At 45.5% G+C, this 24,349-nt stretch overlaps 1 protein-coding gene across 3 annotated transcripts in view; it reads right to left on the reverse strand.

Annotated features, from left to right (window-relative positions):
* KDM2B (lysine demethylase 2B) overlaps positions 1–24,349 on the reverse strand; it is a 133,070-nt gene that overhangs the window by 107,196 nt on the left and 1,525 nt on the right. For 2 of the 3 annotated variants that reach the window (XM_072600517.1, XM_072600516.1), the window contains exons 2-4: positions 24,182–24,326; positions 20,613–20,691; positions 17,414–17,460 (exon numbers count right to left, since the gene is read on the reverse strand). In XM_072600517.1, coding sequence (XP_072456618.1) covers positions 17,414–17,460; positions 20,613–20,691; positions 24,182–24,326 — 271 coding nt within the window. Of the gene's footprint in view, positions 1–17,413; positions 17,461–20,612; positions 20,692–24,181; positions 24,327–24,349 lie in introns of those variants that run through there. The other variant, XM_072600519.1, reaches the window with a different exon arrangement.

Below are 24,349 nucleotides of genomic sequence, written 5' to 3' on the forward strand. Positions count from 1 at the left end.
GTACATACACTGTCTGGCAGAGCTGGGTTTGTCTGACTCTGTTTGTGAAAAAGGAGGGTTCACTGATAGGGGTGGTACAAAAATTACTATAATAAATGAAAAAAGAGGCGCCAATTAAACTTTTACCCCAGAAAGAGAAAGATATCATGAAGGAAATGTATGAACTCAAAAAGAAGTGTGAAAAAAGTGTCAAGCATAAGGATAACCTGAGAAGTAGCCAAGAAGCACCTTCCTCCATAAGACAGAAAGGTGGGGGGCCAGAAGGGCAGGATGGTGTATACACTATCTAGCACTAATGTCATGCTGAAAGAGACATCAGAGGTTACCTAGTCCAATCCCCTTGTTTTATATATTAAGAAAGGGAGAACCAAGAAATGAAGTGACTCAAAGGTAATGAAATTAAGTAAGGCTCAAAGGTGGTGGTGTGCTTGCTGATAAATATTCAATCACCAGCTGGGAGGGTAGAGGGAGCAAACTCCACAGACTTTTAAATTTAATACTCATTACAAACATTTTCTCCATCACTTTCTTAACTCTAGGCAATTCACACAATAATAGGGCTAATACCACCGGATAGCGTTTATCGATTTCTGAGAAATATATGTTTGCCCTGGCTCCGACACACCCAGGAAAAGCATGATTTGAACTCAGATCCTCTAACTTCAAGGTCACCGACATTTTCCATCACACCACACTGCCTCCTTCTCCCAGATAGTGACTTTGTTCATGGGTTTTCCTTCATCGCTTTTCTTTTGCTTGTCCCTTTGTGATATGGACATTTTGGCTGCAGGAAGGAGAGGAGGGAAATGGTCTATGGAACCAGAACCCTGATAAAAATCCACAGCCCTTCAAATAAAAATGCTTAAGGAGAGAGAAAGACTGTCCTAAGAAGCTGAGAGCACACTTTTAGAATCGTAACCCTCTACTAACCAGGATCCATTGGAAGGCAAAGCACTGAGGGAGGTGCTGTCTGGAGGGCATTGTGCTACAGCAGCTTATTTACATATGATTCTTTTCAGAGTTTTGAAGGCTACAACTAAAAAACTGTAAATCAAAGAACTGTTTGGGGACTATGGGATGAGGAAACAGGAGCTTTCAAGGTCATATCTGACAAAGAGCAGATTTTTTTTTCGATCTTGAGTTAGAGATGGGCATTGCTTAGGGAAAAAACTCTGATTTGAGACAATAGAAGAATTGAAAGATGGCTGTCTGAGGACAGAAGCAGGAGAAGCAGATGAATTCATGAGGAGTCAGGAACAGACTTCTGAGGGTCAACCAGAAGGGATGTTCATAGGAACTGAGCTGCCTGACAGTGGAGTTCTACAGAATGTTGCTGATATCTGCAGTGTTTGGAGGAGAGGTAACACTTTGCTGAGAGCTGATTGGATGGAGAAATACAATGTTGCCATATAGAACTATCTGCCATCTGAAAAAAGAGAAACCTCTCAGAGAGGTTTCTTTTTCTGCTTACTTTGATAGAGATGCTTCTCTGATAGAGAATTGACACTGAAATCAGAAAAACTGGAGTTCAAATCCAGCTTTAGACACTCATTAGCTGTGTGACCCTGGCCAAGTCTCTTAACCTCTGTCTCAGTTTCCTCATCTGTTAAAAATGACAATAATAACCATAACTATCTCCTAGAATTGTTATTAGAATAAAATGAGACAATATTTGGAAAATACTTTTCAAATCTTGAAGAGCTATATAAATGCTAATTATTATTGTTTTTATGCAAGACGGAGAAAAAGGACGGAGCTAGTTTGACATCAGAACTGCCAAATGAAGAAAGGATGTGGCTTTGCTGAGAGCTGACTGGAGAAAACAGAATCTTCTGCTATTTGAAGGGTGGACTATGTTACGTAGCAAGGCAAGCTAACCCTACCCTCTTCTCAGGGGCCCAGAGAAGATCTGAGAGAGCTGACAGTTCTCAGGCTCCATCAGATTGCTTTGTTGATAAAAGTCCACAACAATTTCACAGCCCCCTGTCCAGAGTGGCTATGTGCTAAAAAGAGCATGACCCTGTTTCAGCAGCCTAAGTACGACAGAGAAACAGCTTTTCCCAACAGACGATGTATGGTTCAGATTATTCTCTAAAGAGAGCAGCTCATCCAGAATCGTGAGTCTACCCAAACAGAAGGGTTTTCCTACTCAAGTGTTTCAAGCTGAAGGTCTCTTGAAGTATGTGCCTACTTTCCCCTATGGACACTGCTAGCATTGGTGGGAGAGTCTGACTCACAAATGGGTTACGGTTAGACATATGTTAATTACTCTCACCTCCCACCAAGTACATGTTATGATATGATATTCCCGGTTTAGACTCAACAGAAGAGGATGTGTCATGATTATCCTTTCTTATGTTTTCCTATTAAGTAAATAAGTGTTCTGGTTATTGTTTTTCACGTTCATTTGGAAAATGTTTAAAAGTCAATTTTGTTATTGGGATTAATTTTATATAAATGGTAAACGTCTGCTTGGGAGGTCACTGGCAACAGTGGTAAGTGATAAGTAGGAGGAGGGTATTCTTTCACTCCCCCCCTACCCAGAGTTACTCCTAGGACCTTGAGACAGTTTGAGATATAGCAGCACAGCTACACCACCTTTACCTGCTCACTGGGTACAGGTGGGGTGAACAAAACATCCCCAGCTCAGGGAGAGAATTAAGGAGAGTCAGAGAGAGAGACAGAGAGGCTCACAGAGACAGTGTTGGAGACAGAGACAGAAAGACAAGAGACTCAGAGACTGAGACAGAAAGATCCAGAAAGACAGAGAAGAGACTCAGAGAGAGGCAGAGATAGACTGGGGAGAATTGGAAGACGGTGTCATGCCTGTTTTATACTTTGTTATAAGGGAGGGCTCATTTGGCTTGCATTTAGGGTTGGGAGTGAAGATTAACATACGGAAAGGTAAAATGAGGGAAATGAATGAAAAGGGTGAAGTCCTTTTCCAGGTCTAGAATACTATGACTTAAGAAAGCTTACTTTTAAATAAAAAAAGCAGCTAACATTTCTATAGCACTTCCTATGTGCTAAGCACTTTATGATGATCTCATTTGATCCTCACAACAATCCTGGGAGGTAGGTGCTATTCTTAACTCCATTTTACATAAGAGTAAACTGAGGCAGACAGAGGTGAAGTTGCTGGGGATGGAAGCTCAATTCCAGGTGGACAGTCTCGGGCGGGTAAAGGTGGGAACTTCTAAATCTTAGAGTTCTCACGAGGCCCCCCCAGGAAACGACTGGGAATCGAGGTGAACCGAGCTATCTCGTGTATTTCCACCTCTTCCCGTGAGAAACGTGATGGGAGAGAGCTCTCCCCGCCCTCGAGATTGCCCCGGATCTGGGCACACCTAACAGGCATGGTATTCAGATGCAAACTATGCGACTGGAGAACTTAAGTAGGATCAGGAAAGCCTGAAAGCTCTCTGGGGCAGAGGGGGGCGGAGCGGACAGGACACAAGGCTCCGCTTTCCCTCTTTCTTCTCTCCCCTCCCCCTCTCTCCCCACTTATACTTCTACTTCCAATCTCTTATTGTAAGATCTTTGCCTCCTTGGGAGATTCTTCGCTCCCTCCTAAGGAAGAATTCCCCTGCACTTGTAACTAGACCCTGAAATAAAGCTCAACCCTTGTTCGACTCTGGAACGTCCTTTCTCTCATACAAGCATCCGGTTTGGCCAACCGAAGATCTCCGATAGAGGTAAGGAAGACTCGGGTAGCCCACAGGCCTCTAGGCCTGGCATGAAGTGACTTATCCAGAGTCACACAGTTAGGAAGTGTCTGAGACTAGACTTGAATTCAGGCCTTCCTGACTCCAGTGCTCTATCCACTGTGCCAAAGAGAAAAAGCAAATGAACAGCTTTAATGCTACACAAGTCCTCAGGAAATAGACCCAGGGGAGGATGTCAGGCACAGTAAGGGGTTTCTCAGTGGAAGATTATAGGAAGAACCCTACAGGAGAGGTCATGAATGGGCCAGACCATTGGATGGAATACTGTGCAATGATTAAGTCCTACTGTTCTGGCCTCAGTCAGGGCCTGCTCTTTCCAGACCAGCAGACTCTCCTCAAAATTCCTCCTGCCCAATGAATCAAAATCCACAATCAACAGGCATTTATACTAAGTGCTGATTACGTGCTGGTTGGAACACTCCTAACCCAGGAGTGAGATCTCTCTGTTATCCATCCCGTTCTCCTGGCACTGACTCTCCAAGGGAGTCACTGACAATGACACAGTCAGTGACATCAGAAAAACTCTACCCTGGCCCAGACTCCACACTCCCTCTGAGTGATCACATACGCATCAAATGGATAAATAAGCTTCTCTGCGGAGACGGTTACCAAATGGCCTGAGACAGACCCAACCATCTCCTGAAACACAAGCTGATTTTACCAACTCTTTGTAGGAGGCCTCCATGTTGACTCCCCATCTCTATCTCAAACTCCACAAATACAAAACAAAACAAATCATCTACTCTCCCCCCAAATCCATCTAGACTTCCCCAGTTCTGTTCAAAGCAACACCATCCTTCTAGTTTGTTTAGGTAGAATAATGGAAAAAACGACAGATTTGGAGTCAGAAAGACATTGGTTCAAATCCTTCCCCAGACATTTGTTAGCTGAGAATCTCTGGGACAAATCATTCACCCCACAGCTAGGCGGTGCTATAGTGCATAGAGCTCTGAGCCTGGAGTCAAGAAGACCTGAATTCAAATCAACCTACAGACACTTACTAGCTATACAACCCTGGGCAAGCCACTTAACCTGTTTGCCTCAGTTTCCCTAACTGTAAAATACAGATAATACTTTGCACAGTTGTGAGGATTAAATGAGACAATAACTGTGAAGCATTTAGCCATAATGAAGCACCACATCCATGTTAGCTATTATTTTTATATAACCTTTCTCATCTGGAAAATGGGGATAATCATAGCACCTGCCTGGCATGGCTATTGTAAGAAATAAAAGAGATAATAATGGTAAAGCATTTAGCCATGGTAAGCCCTGTATTTTATTGCTGTACAGTCATTTCAGTCATGTCCAACTCTTCGTGACCCCATTTGGGGTTTTCCTGGCACAGATGCTGAAGTGGTTTGCCATTTCCTTCTCCAGCCTATTTTAGAGATGAGGAAACTGAGGCAAACCAGGTGCAGTGACTTGCCCAAGGTCACACATCTAGTTAAGTGGCTGAGGCCGGATTTGAACTCAGGAAGCTGAGTCTTCCTGATGCTAGGCCTCGAGTTCTATGCACTATGGCGCCACTAAGCCCTACGCAAATGTTAGCTATTATTATAAATTTTTCTCAGCCTTGATTTCTCCATCTGGAAAGTGGGGATAATAATAGAACCCACCTCCCACTGTAGTTGTGAGGGTCAAATGAGGTAACGTACATTGTGCTTTACAAACATTACACTGATATATAAATAAATGTTAGATAATAATATCTAATTATATAATATAAAATCTAATGATAATATCTAATCTAAATAATAGGAATTATTCCTATTCCACTCACCCTGGGTCCTAACCTTAATTAACATCATCTTTCACTGTTCTCCCTCCACTATTCCCCTAACAAATCGGTCACCAAGTTTTGTCTCCTTCCAGGACACCAGTGACATCTTCTCCCATGACTGCCAGCCTAGTTCACTCCCTTATTTTATATTAAAGCAAACTGAAGCCCAGTTAAGGGCCTGGATCAAAAGTCATATTATGTCACGTGCCGTAGAGATGTTGCAGTGACAAATTAATTATCCACGAGCCACATCATTCCTCATCCTAGCAGTGCTCTGCCATCTACCCATCTGGTCCAGCCCAATCCAGGGAGGGAAGTCCTATGGGCAAAGCCTGGGGCTAGGTGTATGCTAAGGCTGGCTTCTAGGCCTCCTCCTCTGCTCGGGTACCAGGCTCACTCATCATTCAGTCCAGGAAAGTATCCTAACATTCCTCTAGAAGCCGGGGCCTGAGCCAGAGGGGAGGAGAGGGAAGCGGGAGCAGCAGTTACTGTATTAGGAGCTGGTGGCATGTGAGGATGGTGATTTACAGGACTGCTCTATGCTAAGAATAGCTAGGCTGCTGCAAGCTCCAGGGTGAGACTCTGGACCAGCCACAGCTCCCCAGGTGTCCTGGAAGTCATGGCCTCGCTGACTGCTAAGTGCCGTGGCCAGAGGGAACAAACCAAAATCAGTGATTCTCTACGTCAATCAGCCACGTCTGGAGCTCTGGAACCCACTGGGAGCTTGTGGGCCCCCCCTGCTCTTATTAACACTGATAAACACATAATGGAGGCAGAGTTTGGGTCACAGATGGCTGGGAGACTTAAACTCAAATCTGATTTATGAAAAGTATGACCCAAAGAACTCACAGAATCATCCGAGTCAATGCAGAATTAACCTCTCACCTCCTCATTTTGCTCAAATGCATCCTATTCCAAAGTTTAGCCTGGCACACAGTAGAGGCTTAATAGATGTTTATCGATTGTTTAATCCCTGTATATGTATACAGACAACTAGGTGGTACAGTACATAGTGCCAGGCCTGGAGTCAGGAAGCCCTGAGTTCAAATCCAGCCTCAGACACTTACTAGCTGGGTGACCCTGGGCAAATCACTTAACCCTATTTTCCTCAGTTTCCTCATCCATCAAATGAGCTGGAGAAAAAAATGACCAGCCACTCCAGTATCTTTCCCAAGAAAACTCTGTAAAGGGTCATGAAGAATTGGCTATGACTGATTGAACAGAAACATTTACAATCATTGTCTCCACCAAGAGAAAAGTTAGTTCCATGAGGCCTGTTTCCTTTTTGACTCTGTATCCCCCAGGAACTAGCACAAGGCCTAGAGTAATCCAACTTAATAATAATTAAGTACATAATTAGAGATATTATAGATAACATATACGTTAATATATTATATATAAACATAAAAATATAATAATAACTCTTTGAGGTTTACAGACACTTTACAAATATTAACTCATCTGACCCCCACAACAGCCTTGCCAAGTAGGTACCATCATTATTCCCATTTTCCAGATGAGGAAACCTAAGCAGAGAGAGCTTACATGACTTGCCCAGGGTCACACAGGTATCACATGACTAAGGGCCTGATCACAGGCCTACCTGCCTCAGAATATAATACAGACGCGAAGTAATGAATGTGAGTTGGGACTTGGCACCAAAGAGGGACTGAGAAGGCACTGAATGACAACTCTATATAATGTCAGACTTTATCTAAAAAAAACTGGTTGGTTTTGTCGACCTGGTTTCTTTTGCCCTCCTTTCCTTGCTTTCTGAGAGGGGAACGAAGAAGAATTGTACTGAGAAGTAGAGGAAATTTTTTTAAATCAATAAGAAGTATATTTTAAAAAATAAAATACATGCTTGTTGGTTGGTTGGTTGGTTGGTACATCAATCAAATATTTCTTTTTTCAATGCATTTTTATTTATCCCATTAAATACTTCCCAAATGCTTGTAAAAACATTTGTTTTTTTAAGACTGAATTTCCTATTTTCTCCCTCTCTCCCACCTCTTAAGAAAGCATGCAAGACATTGATTATACATGTGAAGTCATGCAAAACCAATTTCTATATTAGCCACAAGTATTTCTTAAGCACCTACTATGTGCTGCTATGCACTAGCATGATGTTAGCCCCCCACCAGCTCTCTCTGAGGTCAGCTCCCCAAAATCTCCCTAGAGAGCACTGAGTCTTTCATCAGTTTCACCTTACACAAAATGGGCATGATAGCTGGTCCTACTTTTGAGGATTAACGAGACCATGCAGCAGAATGCTTTGCAACAAGCCAGCTGATTTATCCCAGCTCTGTTCTAACTCAGGGTTAAGACCTAGGCTTGTCGTGAGGATAAAAATGAGATAATATCAGTAAAGTGTCCAGCACATAGTAGGCACAATATAAAAATGCTACCTATTATTATTATTAGAAGAGACATTCTCTTTTAAGTCGGGCCTCCTGGACAGGGTTCAGGGGCTCTGCCATCAACTCTTAACTATTTTTCACCCCTATCAAGACTATACAGCATGTTCACTTGCTGGGCTGGGGTGTGGGATGGGGGGCAGAAGTTTGGTATGTCCCTGACAAGTAGCAGTATCATTCAATAGGCTGGAGGTCAGGGCAGCATCAGAGAGGACTTCATAAGTTCTCTGCTTCTGATCTAGCTCCACAGGTTGAGTAAAGAAAGGAAGGAGACCTTCCTAGAAGCAGAGATTAATTATGCAAGACCAAGTCTCTGCCGAATGTAGACAAAAGTGACCAGCCCTCTGCACACATGGATCTCCTCTGCCCTCAAAGGATTCTTTCCACTTTCAATCAGTCAACAAACGGATTAAGTGCCAGGCCCTGTGCTAAGTGTTAGGGATACAAAAAAAGACAAAAGACAGCTCCTGCCCTGAGAAGATTAAAATCTACTGGAGGAGGCAACAACCAACTATGGACAAACAGCTAAAGACATGATAAACAGGAAATAATGAGGAGAGGGAAGACACTGTAATTAAACACAATTGAGAAAGGCTTTCCGTAGAAGGTAAGATTTTAGCTGGATCTGAAAAAAGCCAGGGAAGTATGTAATCAAACAAGCATTGAATTTGTTGTCAGATCTGGGTTCAAATGCTGGTTTCGATATTGAGCAGCTGGACAGCTCTGCAGATGTAAAATGCAGATCAACAGGATCCTCAGGTCATAGATTTAGAGCTAGAAGTATCTTAGAGGCTGTCCTGACAAAAAACAAGCCCAGAGAGGTCACTGGACTAGAAACAAGCCGTTCTCTCCCGATGGCCTGTTCCTGACTCTCTGGACCCCCAGCCATGCCTCAGCAGCTGTCTGCTCCTGGAACTTCCCACAAAATCTAGAGCCCCCTCCCCCTGGAACATCCTGTCACCCTGAACCTCTCCACCAGGCCAAATGCCTTTCCCACACAGGTGCAGTCCTCTTGGAGCCTGCCAACCAGCCTTCATTCCCCTGTCAACCCTGTTCATGACTTTGAAGACTTCAGAACTCAAGTTGTGCATGGCCAGCTACTTTTCAGATGCTCTTGGTGTGCTGTCTCCTCCCATAAGAACATAATCTCCTTGAGGGCAGGGACTTTCATTTTGCTTGTACTTTTATCCCCAATATTTAGCAGTTTCTGGCACGTAGTAAGAAATGAATAAATCCATCCTCCTTCCCTCCCTCTCCTCCTTTCTTCCATTATTTCCTTTTCCCTTCCTTCCTTCCATGTTCCCCTAGCTCCATTCTTCCTTTCTTTCCTCTCCTTTCTTTTTTCCTTCCTTCCTTTCTCTTGTACTACCAATATGTCATATGTAAAAGCCCTAGTCTTCCTGACTCCCAGTCTGGCCTTCTATCCACTATACTAAACAATCTCTCCAATATATTATTAACAGAATTAATTAGACAACTGTACTCTAGACCTGATTTCACTGGTTATGGGAACTTCTGGTGAGCAAACTCCCTGGACCGACCCAGTTCAGCACCTTTCCTGCACCTTCAAAAGATCTTAGAGTCTACCTGTGTTCCCTACCTGGGAAGTGAAATGATTTATCCAGGGCCACACAGCAAGTAGTTAGGAAAGGTAGGACCCAAACCTAGATTTTTCTGACCCTAACAATTTCTCCCAATACAATCAATTTTAATTAAGTATCGATGTAAATGACGACAGAATTCCCTAAGAATTTGTCACAGGAATGAATGAGTTATTATTAGCACCCTCCATAGGCGTGGTCTAGCCTGGAAGTGCCAATGCCCTCATCAGATTCCACTTCTGAGACAGTGTCCTGCCCTGGGCAATGGAAAGAGCCCTGAGTATGGATGACATCATGGGGTCTGGGTTCAAACCCCAGCTGTACTTCTGCCTTCCCACCCCTTCGGGCCTCAGTCTCCTATAGTAGAAAGGAGAAAAGCCTGGGCACATGATATCTAAGGCCCCATTTAGCTATGAAATTTCTTGGCTACTCAGTCTATTATTTCCCCTGGGAGCTGGGAGATTCTCAGCGCTGATCCTACTGATCTGGCCCCCTTAGGGGCAGATTCCTCCCCCACAGATTCCTGGCTCCATGTGGGCTGGTCCCCCTCCTTCCCACCACCTCCATCACTCCCACCCCTGATTCCAATCAGGCTGTTATGACACCTTAGCTGGAGTTCTTCACAGGGGTCAAAGCATATCCCAAATCCCCCGTTTGCTGGACCTCTTAGGGAGTGCTGACTCTTAGACCCTGGGTCCTCTGGGCCCATGGTTCTGCAATTCTAAGGCGCCTTGAAGTCTTTAAGTTACAGGAGGAATTCTCCACTTGCAAGTTGAGCCTAACAGTCCTAAGTAGGCCAACAGCTTCCATGCTCCCCTCTCCGCCTGTCCCGTCCCCTCTCCTCATTCTCCATTTGCATTCTCAGCTCACAGCCCCGGCCTCCTGCTGCACACACACATCAGACAAATTCCAACAGGGGAAATTAATCCTCTGCCCGCCTACAGCTTTAAAGAATCCCTTGCCCCACCCCAACCCCCCCCCATCCCCTCCCCAGGGTCCAGCGTGTGGGGCCCAGAGCTGGCTACCCAGGCCTACAGCTGGCTTAGCACAGTCTCTTTTAAAGTCCTATTGAAATAAAAGCCTAGTGTTTGACCTGAGCCTAAGGGCACCCAAAGGCTTTGACCACCCCCTCCCCCAGGCACCCCTTCCCTCTCCAGGTCCCAACCAAATGACCCATCAGGAAGTGCTTGAATTTCATCCCCTCCCCAGCTCCAGGTCTTCAGATAGGCCACTCCCAGCATCCTACTCACCTTCACCATCACCCAACCATTTGGAGCTATCTACACAGGACATCTTGTCTCCCACCTTCTTGCCTTGGCATGGGCTGTATCATGGTAGGGGCTCTCTCTACCCTTCTAAACTTCATGAACGCCCTGTCTCCAGTCTAGGGTCAGCTCTTCCTGCCATCCTCCTCCCCCACCCCAATTACTTTTTATGCGCTTTGTTACTTTGCATTTACCCATTCACTGACATTATATTTGCATTCAACGGGCTTGGATAGCATCCTCCATAGCTGTCATCTCAATCAATCAATATTTATTAAGCACCTACTATGTGCCAGGTGAGCAGCTAGGTGGCGGCATAGCGCACAGAGCCCTGGTCTAGAGTCAGGAAGGCCAGAGTTCAAATAAGGCCTCAGACACTAGCTGTGTGACCCTAAGCAAGTCACTATACCCTGCTTGCCTCAGTTTCCTCACCTGTAAAATGAGCTGGAGAAGGAATGGCAAACCACTCCAGCATCTCTGCCAAGAAAACTCCAAATGGGGCCACGAAGAGTCAAACACCAAAAGCAAAAACTGAACAATGTGCCAGGCACAGGGCTCTGAATTCACCTATTGTTTTTAGCACACAAGAGGTATATAATCCTCACCGAGTTCAGTTGAGGTTACTCATCACAACACAGTTAAGGCAAAAATAAGCGAACTGAGGGCAGGGCCCATTTCCATCCGTACCAGTCTATCCCTAATGCCAAGCATGGAGCAGTTAGATAAAAGTTTGTTGATTAAGTAAATCCGGAACTGGGGAGTCAAGAGAGCTCGGTTCTCTCCAGTCCCAGCTCTGTCTCACTCTGTGTGGGGGAAGGGAGGAGGGAGAGAGAGGAGGAAAACATGAATCAAGGAATTAAACAGCATCAGTGATGATATGGGCAGCTAGGTGACACCATGAACAGAGCACAGAGCCTGGAGGCAGAAAGACTCACCTTCTAGAGTTGAAATATGGCCTAAGACACTCATTAGTTGTGTGGCCCTGGACAAGTCACTTCACCCTGTGTCCCTTAGTCATAAAATGAGCTGGAAGAGGAAACAACAAACCACTCCAGTATCTCTGCCAAGAAAAGCCCAGACAGAGGCAGCTAGGTGGTATAATGGATCAAGCACTGGCCTTAGAGTCAGGAGGACCTGAGTTCAAATCTGGCCTCAGACACTTACTAGCTGTGTGACCCTGACTGTCTCAAAAAAGAAAAGAAAAAAATGGGGGTATGAAGAGATAAACACAACTGAAAAACAATCCAACAATAAATTGGTGGTAATAACAACACTACTGTTTTTCTATAATATTTAAAGCACTTTCCTCACAATAACTCTGCCATGGATTTGAAGTCATGGGTTCGAGTTCCAACCCTGACACTGACTAGTTATGCAACCTTTGGCAAAGAATCTAACTTCCCTGGGCCTCAGTTTTCTCCTGTGTAAAGTGAACAGACTAGAGCAGATTTTTAAGGTTCCTTCCAGTTATGTAGGGGGGTTATGTAGAACTACCATCCCCATTTAAGGGGCAGGACTCAGTAAGAAAAAGAATATTCCAGCCAGAAGGCAGAAGACATCAGACCATTCAAAGGCTGGCTTCCTGACCACAAAGGAGGAGTAAAGTAACTTCTCTGGGCCTCTGCAAAATTAAACCACCTGAAAAAGCATCACCAAGGTTTTTTGCTGAGGTGAGGGAAGTGGGGGGGGGGGGGGGGAGTGTAAACCTTGGGCAGTTATTTTTGAGGTACCATGACACTGAACAGCACAGCAAGCTTTGGAACTAGAGAACCTGTGTGACCTTGGGTGAGTTCCTTAACATCTCTGAGCCTCAGTTCTCTTTTCTGTAAAATGAGGAACCTGGACTATTTGGACCTCCCTAGAATGCAGGTTCTAGAGCCCTGTGTGAAGAAAAGGAATTTAAAATCTCTGGGCCTCAGTTTCCTCATTTGGACTAAATAGCCTCTGAGAAGCCTTCCAGCTTGAAGTCTGTGATCCAATGATCCATATTATAGAGTAAGAAAAGTAGAGTTCGGTGAAGGGGCCTGAGTAGCCCTCCTGGCTAAGGCCAGAGCAGATGGATAATCTAATGACCCCTCAGTCAGTCACCAAGCATTTAGAAAGCACTAATGACAGACCCAGGCGCTGTGCTAAGCACTGCGGGTACAAAGAAAGACAAAAAACACAGCACAAAGAGCCCTGGCTCTTGCTTCTCCACTGCTGCTTACTAACTGTGTGACCTTTCACAAGACATTCTAGCTTGAAAGTCGGATGGTTCCCCACCACATGTGGAACCTCAGGCTATATTCTAACACCCTGCTTAGTCAGGAAACACCTCCCCCTTTCCTTTCTGGAAAATGCAGACAAAATTTAAGAAGTCTGCCCTAAAATCAGTGAAACCCACTGAGAAAAAGGAAATAAGAGGTGAAAAGTGAGTGGGAGAAGGAAGGGGGGAAAGGGAAGGAGAGAAATGAGAGAGGAAGAAAGGGAGGGAGAGAAGAAGAAAAAAAGGGGGCAGGAAGCAAGGGAGGAAAGAAGAGAGGGAGGGAGGAAGGAGGGAAAGGACAGGTGGGAGTAAAGAAGGGAAAGAAGGGAGGAAAGAAAAGAAGGAAAGAGGGAGGGAAGAAAAAGAGGAAGGGAGAGAAAGAACAGATGGGAAATTGAGAACAAATCCAAACAAAAATTTACCCAGCAACTACACTAGAGGGGGATAATTCACCTTCCAGGAGACAAAGGTTTCCTTAGCTCCCCAGAAAAGCTAAATTCACCCCGACCTCCAGCAACATAGCAGGGAGGGACAAAGGTCAAAGAGCAGGGTAGCTGACCCCACCCACTTACAGGATAGCCTCAGGAAAGGAAGAGAAAACATTTCAGAGAAGAAAGCCAATAGGGAAATCCCAACCAATTAACACCTAACTTTCTAGTTAACAGCTCTTGGAAATTCTGAGACTCTCCAAGGGGCCCCAATCAAGCTGGTCTTAGGTGAAGAGATTTCCAGAAACCAAATACATATATACATTTCCAGCCTGTAGGTTCCTAGTCTGCAAGGGTCAGCCCCACCCTCCTCCAAGAAAGGAGCAGTGATTTAGCCTGGGGAAGCCCTGCTCCCACTCTCTTCCAAAAGTCCCCCATACCTAAATGAGACAAAGTTCTTTCAGACTCTCAGAGGAATGGTAATAAGCCAACAGAACACACTTCCAAAAATTTATTCAAGGAGGCAGTCTAGTGTGGTACAGGCCAGGAAGAGAGATCTGTATTCAAATCCCACCTGAGCCATACAGTGGCTGTGTGACCCTGGACAAGTCACTTAACCTCAATGGGTTCTAAGCAATTATCTATGACCATAAGTTGCAGAAAAGGCCCTCAAGGGAAACCACCTCCTTAGACGACATCAGAGTTCAAGTTTTTTTTAAAAAAAGTTCTTCCTCCAACTTCCCCCTTTACAAAAATGGTTAACTACGTGTTTGCAATACTGGAAACTGATGTCTCCCAACTGGAGAACTGAGTGATTTTGCTCAACTGTTGTTTTTTTTCTTTTTCTTTTAAAATGTTTCCTACAAGGGATGGTTGCCTGGGTAGAAAAGCTAAGAGAACAGAGGTTTTCTGAAATGAAGTTTCAACAAGAAGCAATAAATAAAAATTGGATTACATTTTTAAAATAATAATAAACTAGGGATGAGTCAGTGATTTCATTGGCAAGAGGAACTACCACAAGAAGAAACTCCCTCTACCAAAACAACCATCAGCCCTTTCATAGTCATTTATAATCTTAACAGAGTTGCCCAGGGCACAGAGAGGTTAAGTAACTTGTCCAGGGTCACACAGTAGGACTTAAACCCGGATCTTCCTGGCTCCCGGGCTCCAAAGCTAGCTCTCTTGTCCATTATGCCATGCTTCCATCCTAAATCAAACATCACACACTTTTCAAATAAAAATAAAATTTTCATTTTCAAGTAAAAATACCATTTTCATTTTTAAATAAAAATGGAGTTTTACGTATCATGAAGGCAAGAATCAGAGAGTTCAAGCTGAAGCTGACTATAACGCAGCAAAGGCCCCAGTCTTGGCAAGAAGTAATGTTACTGGCCTACGTGCTTCCTTATTTTTTATGAAGGGCTCCACCAGCCTTCCAATCACCCAGGTTTACATCAACAGCCTCCAGGTAATCCCTGACTCCTCACCTTCCCCCATTCCCCACAGATCCAATCAGTTACCAAATTTTGTCATTTCTATTTACACATCATTCCCTTCTCCGCACGCACATTGCCACCACTCTAAATCAGACCCTCATCCCCTCTCCTCTGGATTATTGCCAGTTTCCTCATAGGTGTCCCTACCTCTCAAGCCTCTCCCTGCTCCAACCCATCCTCTAACACAGTTGCCAAAGTGACTTTCCTAAATCACAGATCTGACCAGCTGTGGTGACCAAATCGCCCTCTACCCCCAATCAGCACACTCCAGTGGCTCTTTGCCCCTCCTTAACCCTAGCAGTCTGTGTCTCACATCTATCACTCCAGATTATGGCTGAAATGCTTTCTCTCCTCACCTCCACCTCTTTGAATCTCGAACATCTTTTATTACAGACTCAACTGAAGTAGCAGCTGCTATACGAGGTCTTTCCCCATCCCTCACCAGTTACCTCATACCTACTCACATCTGCATGTACCTAGTCTATATCTCCTTGGGTGCGGTATCTCCCTCATTCTAATGTAAACTCCTTGAAAGCAAGGACTGATTTTGAATTTTCTTTGTATTGTCAGAGCTTAGTCAAGTATCCCCATAACCTGTCAAAGCTATATAAACACTTGATGACTGATTGATTGATTTTGGAATTGAAAATTCCATGTATCTACAAAAATATTTATAATAGTATTTTTAGTAGTAGCCAAAAACTAGAAACACCTATCAGGGAATGGTGAAAACAAGCTTGGGATAGGAGTGTGATGGAACTAACATTCCTTAGGAAATGACCAAAAGGACAGTTTCAGAGGAAACTGGGAAGTCCTTGAGGATCTGATGCTGATGCAAGTGAGCAGAACTGAAAGCATCATTCACACAATGACATTACTGAGAAAAACAGCTTTAAAAAACTTTAGGATGCAAGCAATGCAAGGATAAACCATGATTCTGAAAAACGAAGTCAAAACACAACACCCGCCTCCTACTGGAGAGGTGATGAATGTAAAACCCAGAATGAGACATGCATTTGGGGGCATGATCAATGTGGGAATTTGTTTTGCGAGACTATGAGTGTTTGGTGTAAGGGTTGTGTTTATCATTTTTTTAACTATTCAGTTAGGAAAGCAGTGAGAGGGAGAGAAAATACGAAAGGAAAGAAGAAAAAATGAAAAGAGAAAGGAAGGAAGGAAGGAAGGAAAGAAGAAAAGAAGGAAGGAAGGAAAGAAGGAAGGAAGGAAGGAAAGAAGGAAGGAAGGAAGGAAAGAAGGAAGGAAGGAAGGAAGGAAGGAAGGAAGGAAGGAAGGAAGGAAGGAAGGAAGGAAAGAAGGAAGGAAGGAAAGAAGGAAGGAAGGAAAGAAGGAAGGAAGGAAGGATGGGAGAGAAAGAAACAAAGGAAGGAAGAAAGAAAGAAGGAAAGAAAGAAAAAAGAAAAAGAAAGAAAGAAAAAGAATGAAAGAGAGAAAGGAAGGTAAGAAGAAAAAAGAAGAAAAATTAAAAAGAAAGAAAATTTTAAAAGATGATGATTCCATTTTAAACCCTTCCAACTAAAGTCACCAGGCATGACCTTCTTCTGATGCCCTTATTGCTTTAGGAAAACTCCCTTTCCCTTTCCCTTTCATCCCTGAAGTGAAGGCTCTTTCCCCTCCGTCATTCCATAAAACTCTGCTCTTTGACAAAATTCAAAAACGCATCTCCTCCAAGTCTTCTCTAATGAAGCCAGATCTGCCTGCCAATTGTATAGCACATAAACTCCTGAACACTCCTGAATAGCTGAGTAGAGTTTTCCATAATATGCACAACCAGAACACCCCTCTCTGTTGGACCACTCACTTTTGGTTGGCCAAGGATCAGTTTTTAAGAAGTTCTGAGATCCCCCAAGACTCAAGCAAAGACCATAATTTTCCAAACACCTCAATACAAATCAGTGTCCTGTTGGGAACAGCTACTAGGCCAATCCAAGTAGCAGGCACAATTGAGGAAACCAAGGAAAGGAGAGACAATCTCCCTGAGCCTGGAAAGTGTGCAGCCTCTCTGGAGAAAAAAGTCCCCTTTCCAGGGACTTCAAGAACCAAGCATAAATTGCACCTAAGCCCTGAGAAGATCCAAAGTGGATGAGCTGGAACATCCTAAGAAGAGTGGAACGGTGGAGAAAACCTTGGGCTAGATTCGAGTCTCACAACTGTGACTGTTTCCTCCTTTGTAAAAAGTGTATGACTGGAAGTCTACCAACCTCCACACTCCACACTTCTACCCTAGCTCTACCCTATTTCTCCTGGGGCTGATGTCAGAGCCCCCACCAAGTTGACTCTTGGAGAAAAGTGGCAGCAATACCCAGAGGACCAGGGGCCATTCCCTTCAGTCTCCTGCTCCCTCCCCATCACTGCCCAGGGGACCTCCATGCCTCCCCAAGACACCCAGGGGGTTTTATCTCTGGGGCAGAAAAAGGAAAAATGAAGCAACTTACCCACTAGGAGTTTGACATCTCGGACGGTAAAGTCAGGGTCAGGCATCCTGGGGGTGGCAAAAGATACCAAGTAAGGAAACTGAGTAAAAAAAAACCCAGGCATCAGAATTTCAGGGCTAGAAGGAACCTCAGGGGCCCTCAAACTCCAGCTCATACCTGAAAGGAATCCCCATCGAACAAGTGACCTTCCCACCACTACCTAGAGATCTCCAACAAGAGAGATCTCCCAAAGCAACACATTCACTGAACTTGTAGACAGACAGTTCTCATTCTTAGGCAGTTCATCCTGACATCTAGCCTACAACTGGCCTCCTGGCAGTCTCTACCCATTACTTCTGGAAATCCCTGGAGTTCACAGGTTCTCTACTACACAACCCACTATGGCATGACTAGAGATCTTACATGATCATAGATAGAGCTTAAAGAGAAATCCTAAGTCATCTAGTCTGAGCATTCCAGAGTGCCAGCAACCAGTTAAAAATATAATCATAAGATATTTAACAAAATAAATTAAAAAACCAAGAGAACATAGGCAATGTTAACAAGTGGTTTTCTAAGTCAATATGCACCACCAATATGGTAAAGATTGGTGACCCCTGTTTCTATTTGAGTTTGACATCAACAATCTATTCCAACAATTTTCAAATGAGGAAATGGAGACCCATGCAGGTCACATGATTTGCCCAAAGGTCACACAAGTAGTATCAGAGGCAGGTCAAAAGCTGAAAGGTCTAAGCTCAGAGGCCATTTGTCCAATTTCCTCATTTTACAGATAAGGAAACAGAGGCCCAGACAGGTGAGGGATTTGCCCAAGGTCACACAGTTAGTAAAAGGCAGAGCCATATTTCAAACCTAGGTACTGATCAAAAACAGTACCTCCCATCCTAAGTTTTTTCTAGGTTAAAGACCCAATTACACCAATTTATGCACTATGACAAGGGACCCTTCCCACCATCCTGGATGCCATCCTCTGGACACAGTCCACTTTGTCAATGTCCTTCTTAAATCCAGAGGGCATTCAGAACTGAACACAATATTCCAGACTCGGTCTGACCTGGGCACAGGTACAGAGTCTGGGAGGAAGCAATTTTCCCAACAACTCCTGGTGTTCTTAGGTAGGGATCAGTCAATGGGATGGGAGAAAGCTCGAGAAGGTGCCAATCTTGAACTCAGGGGCCTAAGTCACTTCCTTCTGCTAGCACCCTCCATTGGTCTCTCTCACAGGCAGCACTCTCTCCTCTCCCATCAATCACCTGAACTGCTATGGCCAAATCCAAAAGAAAAGGTACAGACCTTCCATACCTACTCCACAGCTCATAAAGGAAGGAGAAGGCAGGGATCATAGCATCATAAATCTAGGGGAGTGGCTCTCATTTTTTTTTTGTCTTTCTACATGCTCCTTTACATTCTTAAACATTATTGGAGACCTCCTAAAGAGTGTTTGTTTATGTAGGTTATACCTCCCAATATTGACCATATTAGAAATATTATTATGAAAAGAGTCTTGACCTCAAGGACCCTTGGAAAAGTTTATACTTTGGAGAATTACTGACTTAGATTGTAGAAGGAAACTTGGAGGGACCGATTGTTCCTCATACATGATACTCCCATCTCCACCTCAGTGTCTTTGCTCCAGCTGTATCCCCTGCCTGGAATGCTCTCCCTACTCCCCTCCACCTCTTAGCATTCCTTGTTTCCTTCAAGATTCGGCTGAACCCTAATTTAGACTGCAAACTCTTTTTACCTCTTTGGATATCCCCAGAACTTAGCAGTGTCTGGCACATAGTAGGCACTTAATAAATGCTCACTGGATTGAACCACTGATTCCAATTCTGCCCCTTGACTCTCTCCCAGGTTATACTGTATCTATCTTATATATATCTATGTTACTACGTCTCTCCTTAAAGTATAAGCAATGTGAGGGACTGTCTATCTGCGTGGGTATTTGACTTTGAGTCCAGTGCCTGATATACAGCAAGCACTTAATAAATGCTTGTGGACCCATTCATTGACTGAAGCCACAAAGTGGTGTCTGGATCAGAGGTAGATGTAGGCAGGAGGGGAAGGGAACTCAAATACCTGACTTCCCTTGGGGATCCACACAGCTCTTGTATATATTTCCTCCCCCAGGACTTCTTCTCCTCACTCTCATCCCCTAATTCCCACCAGGCCACTTACTGGGTCAGAGAGGTTATTGGAGAGGGTGGGGGAGGAGGTGTAAATCTTCAAAGGGATTTGTCATCATTAACCATAATGGCTATGGCAGTATTAATTAGATGGTTAGAAGGGACTGGCTCCGAGATTTCATTGGCACAGGGAACGCCCTCCTGAATGAGGAAATTCCTTCTACCAACACATGTTAGAACCACAGAGACAACTTACAGGGTTAAAAAGCTGCCCCGTATTAACTATGAATTAATAATGCCATAGCTGATTTCAGTCCAGCTTCATGGAATGAAGGATCAGAGTTCACAGCCCTTCTGATACTGGACAGGAGACATGGGTGATGAGATTGAAGCCTCCTCCTCCCCTTGCTCCCTCCCCAAGGCATAAACCAGTTCTTCCAGCCTCCACTGTCCCAGCCCAGTCTTCCAGCTGCTCTCACCTCCCTCCCTCTCTCTCTTTCTGAGTTTTGACAGATCTCAACGTGAAAGAATGTAAACAGGGGGGGTGGGAAAGAGGAGGCATGCCAAGGGAGGCAGATAGGAACACAAGCCCCCTAGCAAACAAGCCCAGAGAGAGAAAGATAAACCCAGCATCCATAGAAGAGAGGGAAAGGGGATCCAAGGGGGCAAGTACCCTGAACTGAGTAACATGGGGCCCTCATCTAGAAAGTGGTATTCTGCCAACCTCCCAGCTTGGACTCGATTTGTTTCTGTCCTAGGAAAGCCTTGTTCTGGGCTTATCTAAAAGGGACCACTGGGGATGAATGCAAAGTCAAACACCAGCCAGTCCAGGCCTTCCAGTAGCTCAAATTCCATAAAGGAATATAGAAAACAGATACAAAGTAAGCGAGTCTAAGGAAGCGGGATCGAATTCAGAGGGACTTAAGAAAATGTAGCTAAGGATCGCTCCTGAGCTTGGACCAGCTACCCTTCCAAAGGGCTGACCCTCTTCTCTCCTTTCACCCACGGTCAGAAAACTTGGCTGCCAGGAAGATGCAGAGGGAGGGAGAAAACACGGAACGACATCGACTTACTTAATTCCTAGTCCATCGGAATTTGGGAAGACCAGAGGCACTCTGAGGGCTTCTCTCTGTACGTACTCAAAGTTGAAATCTGAACATTTGGATTAAAGCAAATCGATCAATACACAAAGGAATGAAGGAAATTCCCATTCTGCCATTTACCCCCAGTAAAATTCCAGCTGCGAGGCCTCCCTGAGCCTCAGTTTCCACTTAGTTTTGTAAAATGAGGCAGTTGGACTAGATGGCTATCTCTAGCCAGGCTGGTCCCCATGATTAAAATGCACCCCCCAGTTCACATCTGCCTCTTATAATCCCTAGATTCCTTCAAGGCAGAATTTATGTGCTACTTCCTACTGCAAGCCCTTCCCAATCCCCATAATCCTTAGGGCTCTCTCCTTCCTCCTCATAATTCTCGGTTGACAGGTTACATTCCCCCTGGAGGATGCAAGTTTCTTGAGAGGAAGGATTCTTTTTCATTTTGTATTAGAAGTCCAAGGACCTACCACAGTTCTTAGTACATAATAGGCCTTTAAGAAATGCAAGTTAAGTGTCACACTGGCTAGATCAATGGGCCTGGAGTCAAGCAGGAAGACCCAAGTTCAAATCCCACCAGAAAAACTGCTCTGTGACCCTGGGCAAAATCACTTCATTTCTGTCTGTCTCAGTTTCCTCATCTGTAAAATGGGGATAATAATTGGCATCTACCTTCCAGGGATGTTGTGAGGTCCCTTCTGAATCTGAAATCTACACTCCTAAGAACCTTTAAGGTCCCTTGTAGCTCCAAGTCTATTTCCCAACTGGATAATGAGCCAAGGCATGCCTGGCATCAGGGAGGGGAGATGGCTGTTGCCTGAAGAAACAACCCCGGATAAGCAGAGCCCAGCCTGCCCCTCTTCCTACTCAATCATTCCTAAACCCACTGGTCAGAACTTGTCAAGAAACACCCTGAGGTTTGGTTGCTTTTGGGGGGGGGAGGGAGAGGGGGAATGGGATAGGGGTGTGGAAGGGAGCCTGGATTGGGCACAACCTGGAACCTGGAGCTATGGCCAGTATCCGGGGTGGAGCCCCAGACCCAGGCAGGACTCAAGACAGGCACCCTCCCCATCCCTTCCTGACACCTGGATGGATGTGCAGAATAGGAATGCTTGGAGGAGGGCTCCCATTGTAGCCATAGATCTGTGAAGGCCTTATTGTAATTGCCTGCACAGTGAAGGGGAGGGGAAGAGAGCCGTTTCCCTGGAAACTATGTATTTGGTGCCAAAATAACCAAGGAGTTTAGGTACAATACTGTTGTCTTGACAGTGACGATTCTGCTACATCGATCACATATTTCCTTCACCTAGAGGATTAGCTAAACTTTCTTTGGGGGGTGGGGAGGAGGGAGAAGTATCAATTAAGCCTTTAAAAACCCACAAGTGGTAGTCCTGCCCTTTCATCCTGAGGTTGATCTGAAGTTTATCTGTTCTAGAAGCAGATTCGATTTCTTCTCCCTCCCCAAGTTTCAGGGCTTTGAATTCATTTTTTTCTAATGAATTGTCCCTAAACAGGCTGAGGACTATTCGGACAAAAATCACCTGGGCTTCTGCCTTCCTCCAAACCCCACAGCGGACTCAGATATGACTCTGGGAGAAGTCAAGTCAGGAAGATGGAGATCAGAGACATTACCGGAGAACCAGGGGATAGGGTCACGATTCCACCCCCACTCTCTGACACACACTCCACTCCCCACAAGGCAAATGTCACTCCGGTCATTCCAGCTCTAGGGACGGATGAATAAGCCCTTTTCTCTGGTTCAGGGGCCCGAAGTGCAGTGAGATGGAAGAGGTTTTAGCTAAAACCCAGGCCTAGGACAGGGACACTCACACTCTCTCCTCCCTGCAACTCTCCCAACCATACCAGGGGCAGTTTCCTCGTGGGCAGGTCATTCAAAACTCCACACAAACCCACTTTCGGGGAGATGATGAAGAGAAAATATAGAACTAGCAAGGAGTTAGGGGTGGCCATTCTCAGAGCCTCAAGGGCTTACATATTCAGGATTAAGAAGGGCTGTACAAAAGTTTAACAACTGAAAGCAAAGGGAAGCCACATCCAGCGAAAGAGGTCAGGATTTGGAGTCATGAGATTAAATACCCAATGACCTGGGGCAAGTCATTGCCTCCACCAGGAGTTTCTTTTTCCAACTGGGCACCCCACGTAGAATGACACTCAAGGTCAAGGCTTCCGCAGGTCCAGAAAGAAATCTCCATAGATTTAAGGAAGAGATCTCAGTGGCGCCAGCTAAAGAATCCTCCCCCACTCTCAATGCTTCCCCAGGTCAGCATTTCAGAGAAGCCAGCCCAACCCTAATCCATCTTCCTCAAAAAGGCTCCAAAAGTGCTAGGAGATCCTCCAGCGAAAGGAAGAAAGTAAGTTCTTTTTTTAAAAAAAATTTTCTTCCCAAGCTAGAGTTGGAGAGGGGTGGCGAACATTAAAGTGGAATGGACAGGAAGGCTAGGAAGAAATTCCTTCCATTCCCAAGCTCTTAGGCCCAGCCCCGGGAACTCGGCACACAATTTCTAAACCAAAGACAAATGCAACATGATGTTCTGCCTTTCCCGGAGTGGACAGGGAGGCTGAATCATGCATACATCCCAGAAACTAAGGTCGTATGAGTTAGTTTAAAAGAGAGGAGACCAAACAAAATGAAATCGAGGGCATCTGAATAAAAAGGGGGAAGAAATCAAACCACAAAAGAAACGCCAAGGTGATATAAACCAGGGGCACAAAAGCAAAGATTTCTCCCTAAAATGCGAGAAAACACAGCCTGAGCCTCTGCAATTGGGCTCCCGGCGGCCTGAGGTGTACCAGAACAGTCCCGGGCCAACCGAGCGGCGCACAGGGCGCCAGACTCCAGCGCAGGGAGCTGTCCGGCCTGGATCGGCTACCAGGCGACTAGGCTCAGGTGCGGAGGCCGGAGAGAAACCCACAAAACCTGACTGGCCCTCTCCTACCCTTTTAGGGCTGGGGACCTACTTCCCCTAAGACCTCGGACTGGAAAGGAAAAAAGGGCTGCCGGTGAGCAAACAGGCACTGAGGAGGAAGAAGAGAGTGCGGGCCCGCAGAGCGCTCTGGGCTGAGGGCGAAGCCAGGACTGCACCAGCCGGCCAGGGGAGCCCGCAGAAGAGCAGCAGAGGAGACGGCTGGCCGAACTAAGCGGACTAGACGGCCTGGTCCCAGGCGCACATCCCCCTCCCCCCAAGTTCGGAACCAAGGCACCAGGGTGACCCGGTGACAGGCATAGAACGGGCCTAGGCCCCACTGGGCTACCCACCCCTAACCCTGACCGTCACCCTTCCCCCAGCCTACACCCTCCCCCACCCCCCCCCATGGCTCAGCCTCATTTCGTCACCGGATCCCCTGGAATGGGGGACAGGAGCGCGAAATACGAACCAGCCACAGCTTTCCCACGTGCGCGCACCGCCGATTGGGATGTTCTGGGCTGGCCTGTGCTGCTCAGCTCACAGCTGGCCCGGGACCCCTGGGTGCCAAGCAAAGATGGGCAGGATAAATAGGAGAGGTAGACAACGCTGGACCAGGCTCACCTTTCCCGTCCATGGCACGCACGAAGTCCCCCTGGTAGTGGTGGCTGCGTAATTTCTCCTCCAGGCTGAAACCCCTGACGCTCACAATCTCCTCCACATCCGACGAGTCCTCGTTCTCGTCATATCCCTGACGGTTGATCGAACGCTGCGGGGACCCAAGCCAGAGAC

This window comes from Notamacropus eugenii, chromosome 4 (genome assembly GCF_028372415.1).
Source record: "Notamacropus eugenii isolate mMacEug1 chromosome 4, mMacEug1.pri_v2, whole genome shotgun sequence".
NCBI classification, from domain to species: domain Eukaryota; kingdom Metazoa; phylum Chordata; class Mammalia; order Diprotodontia; family Macropodidae; genus Notamacropus; species Notamacropus eugenii.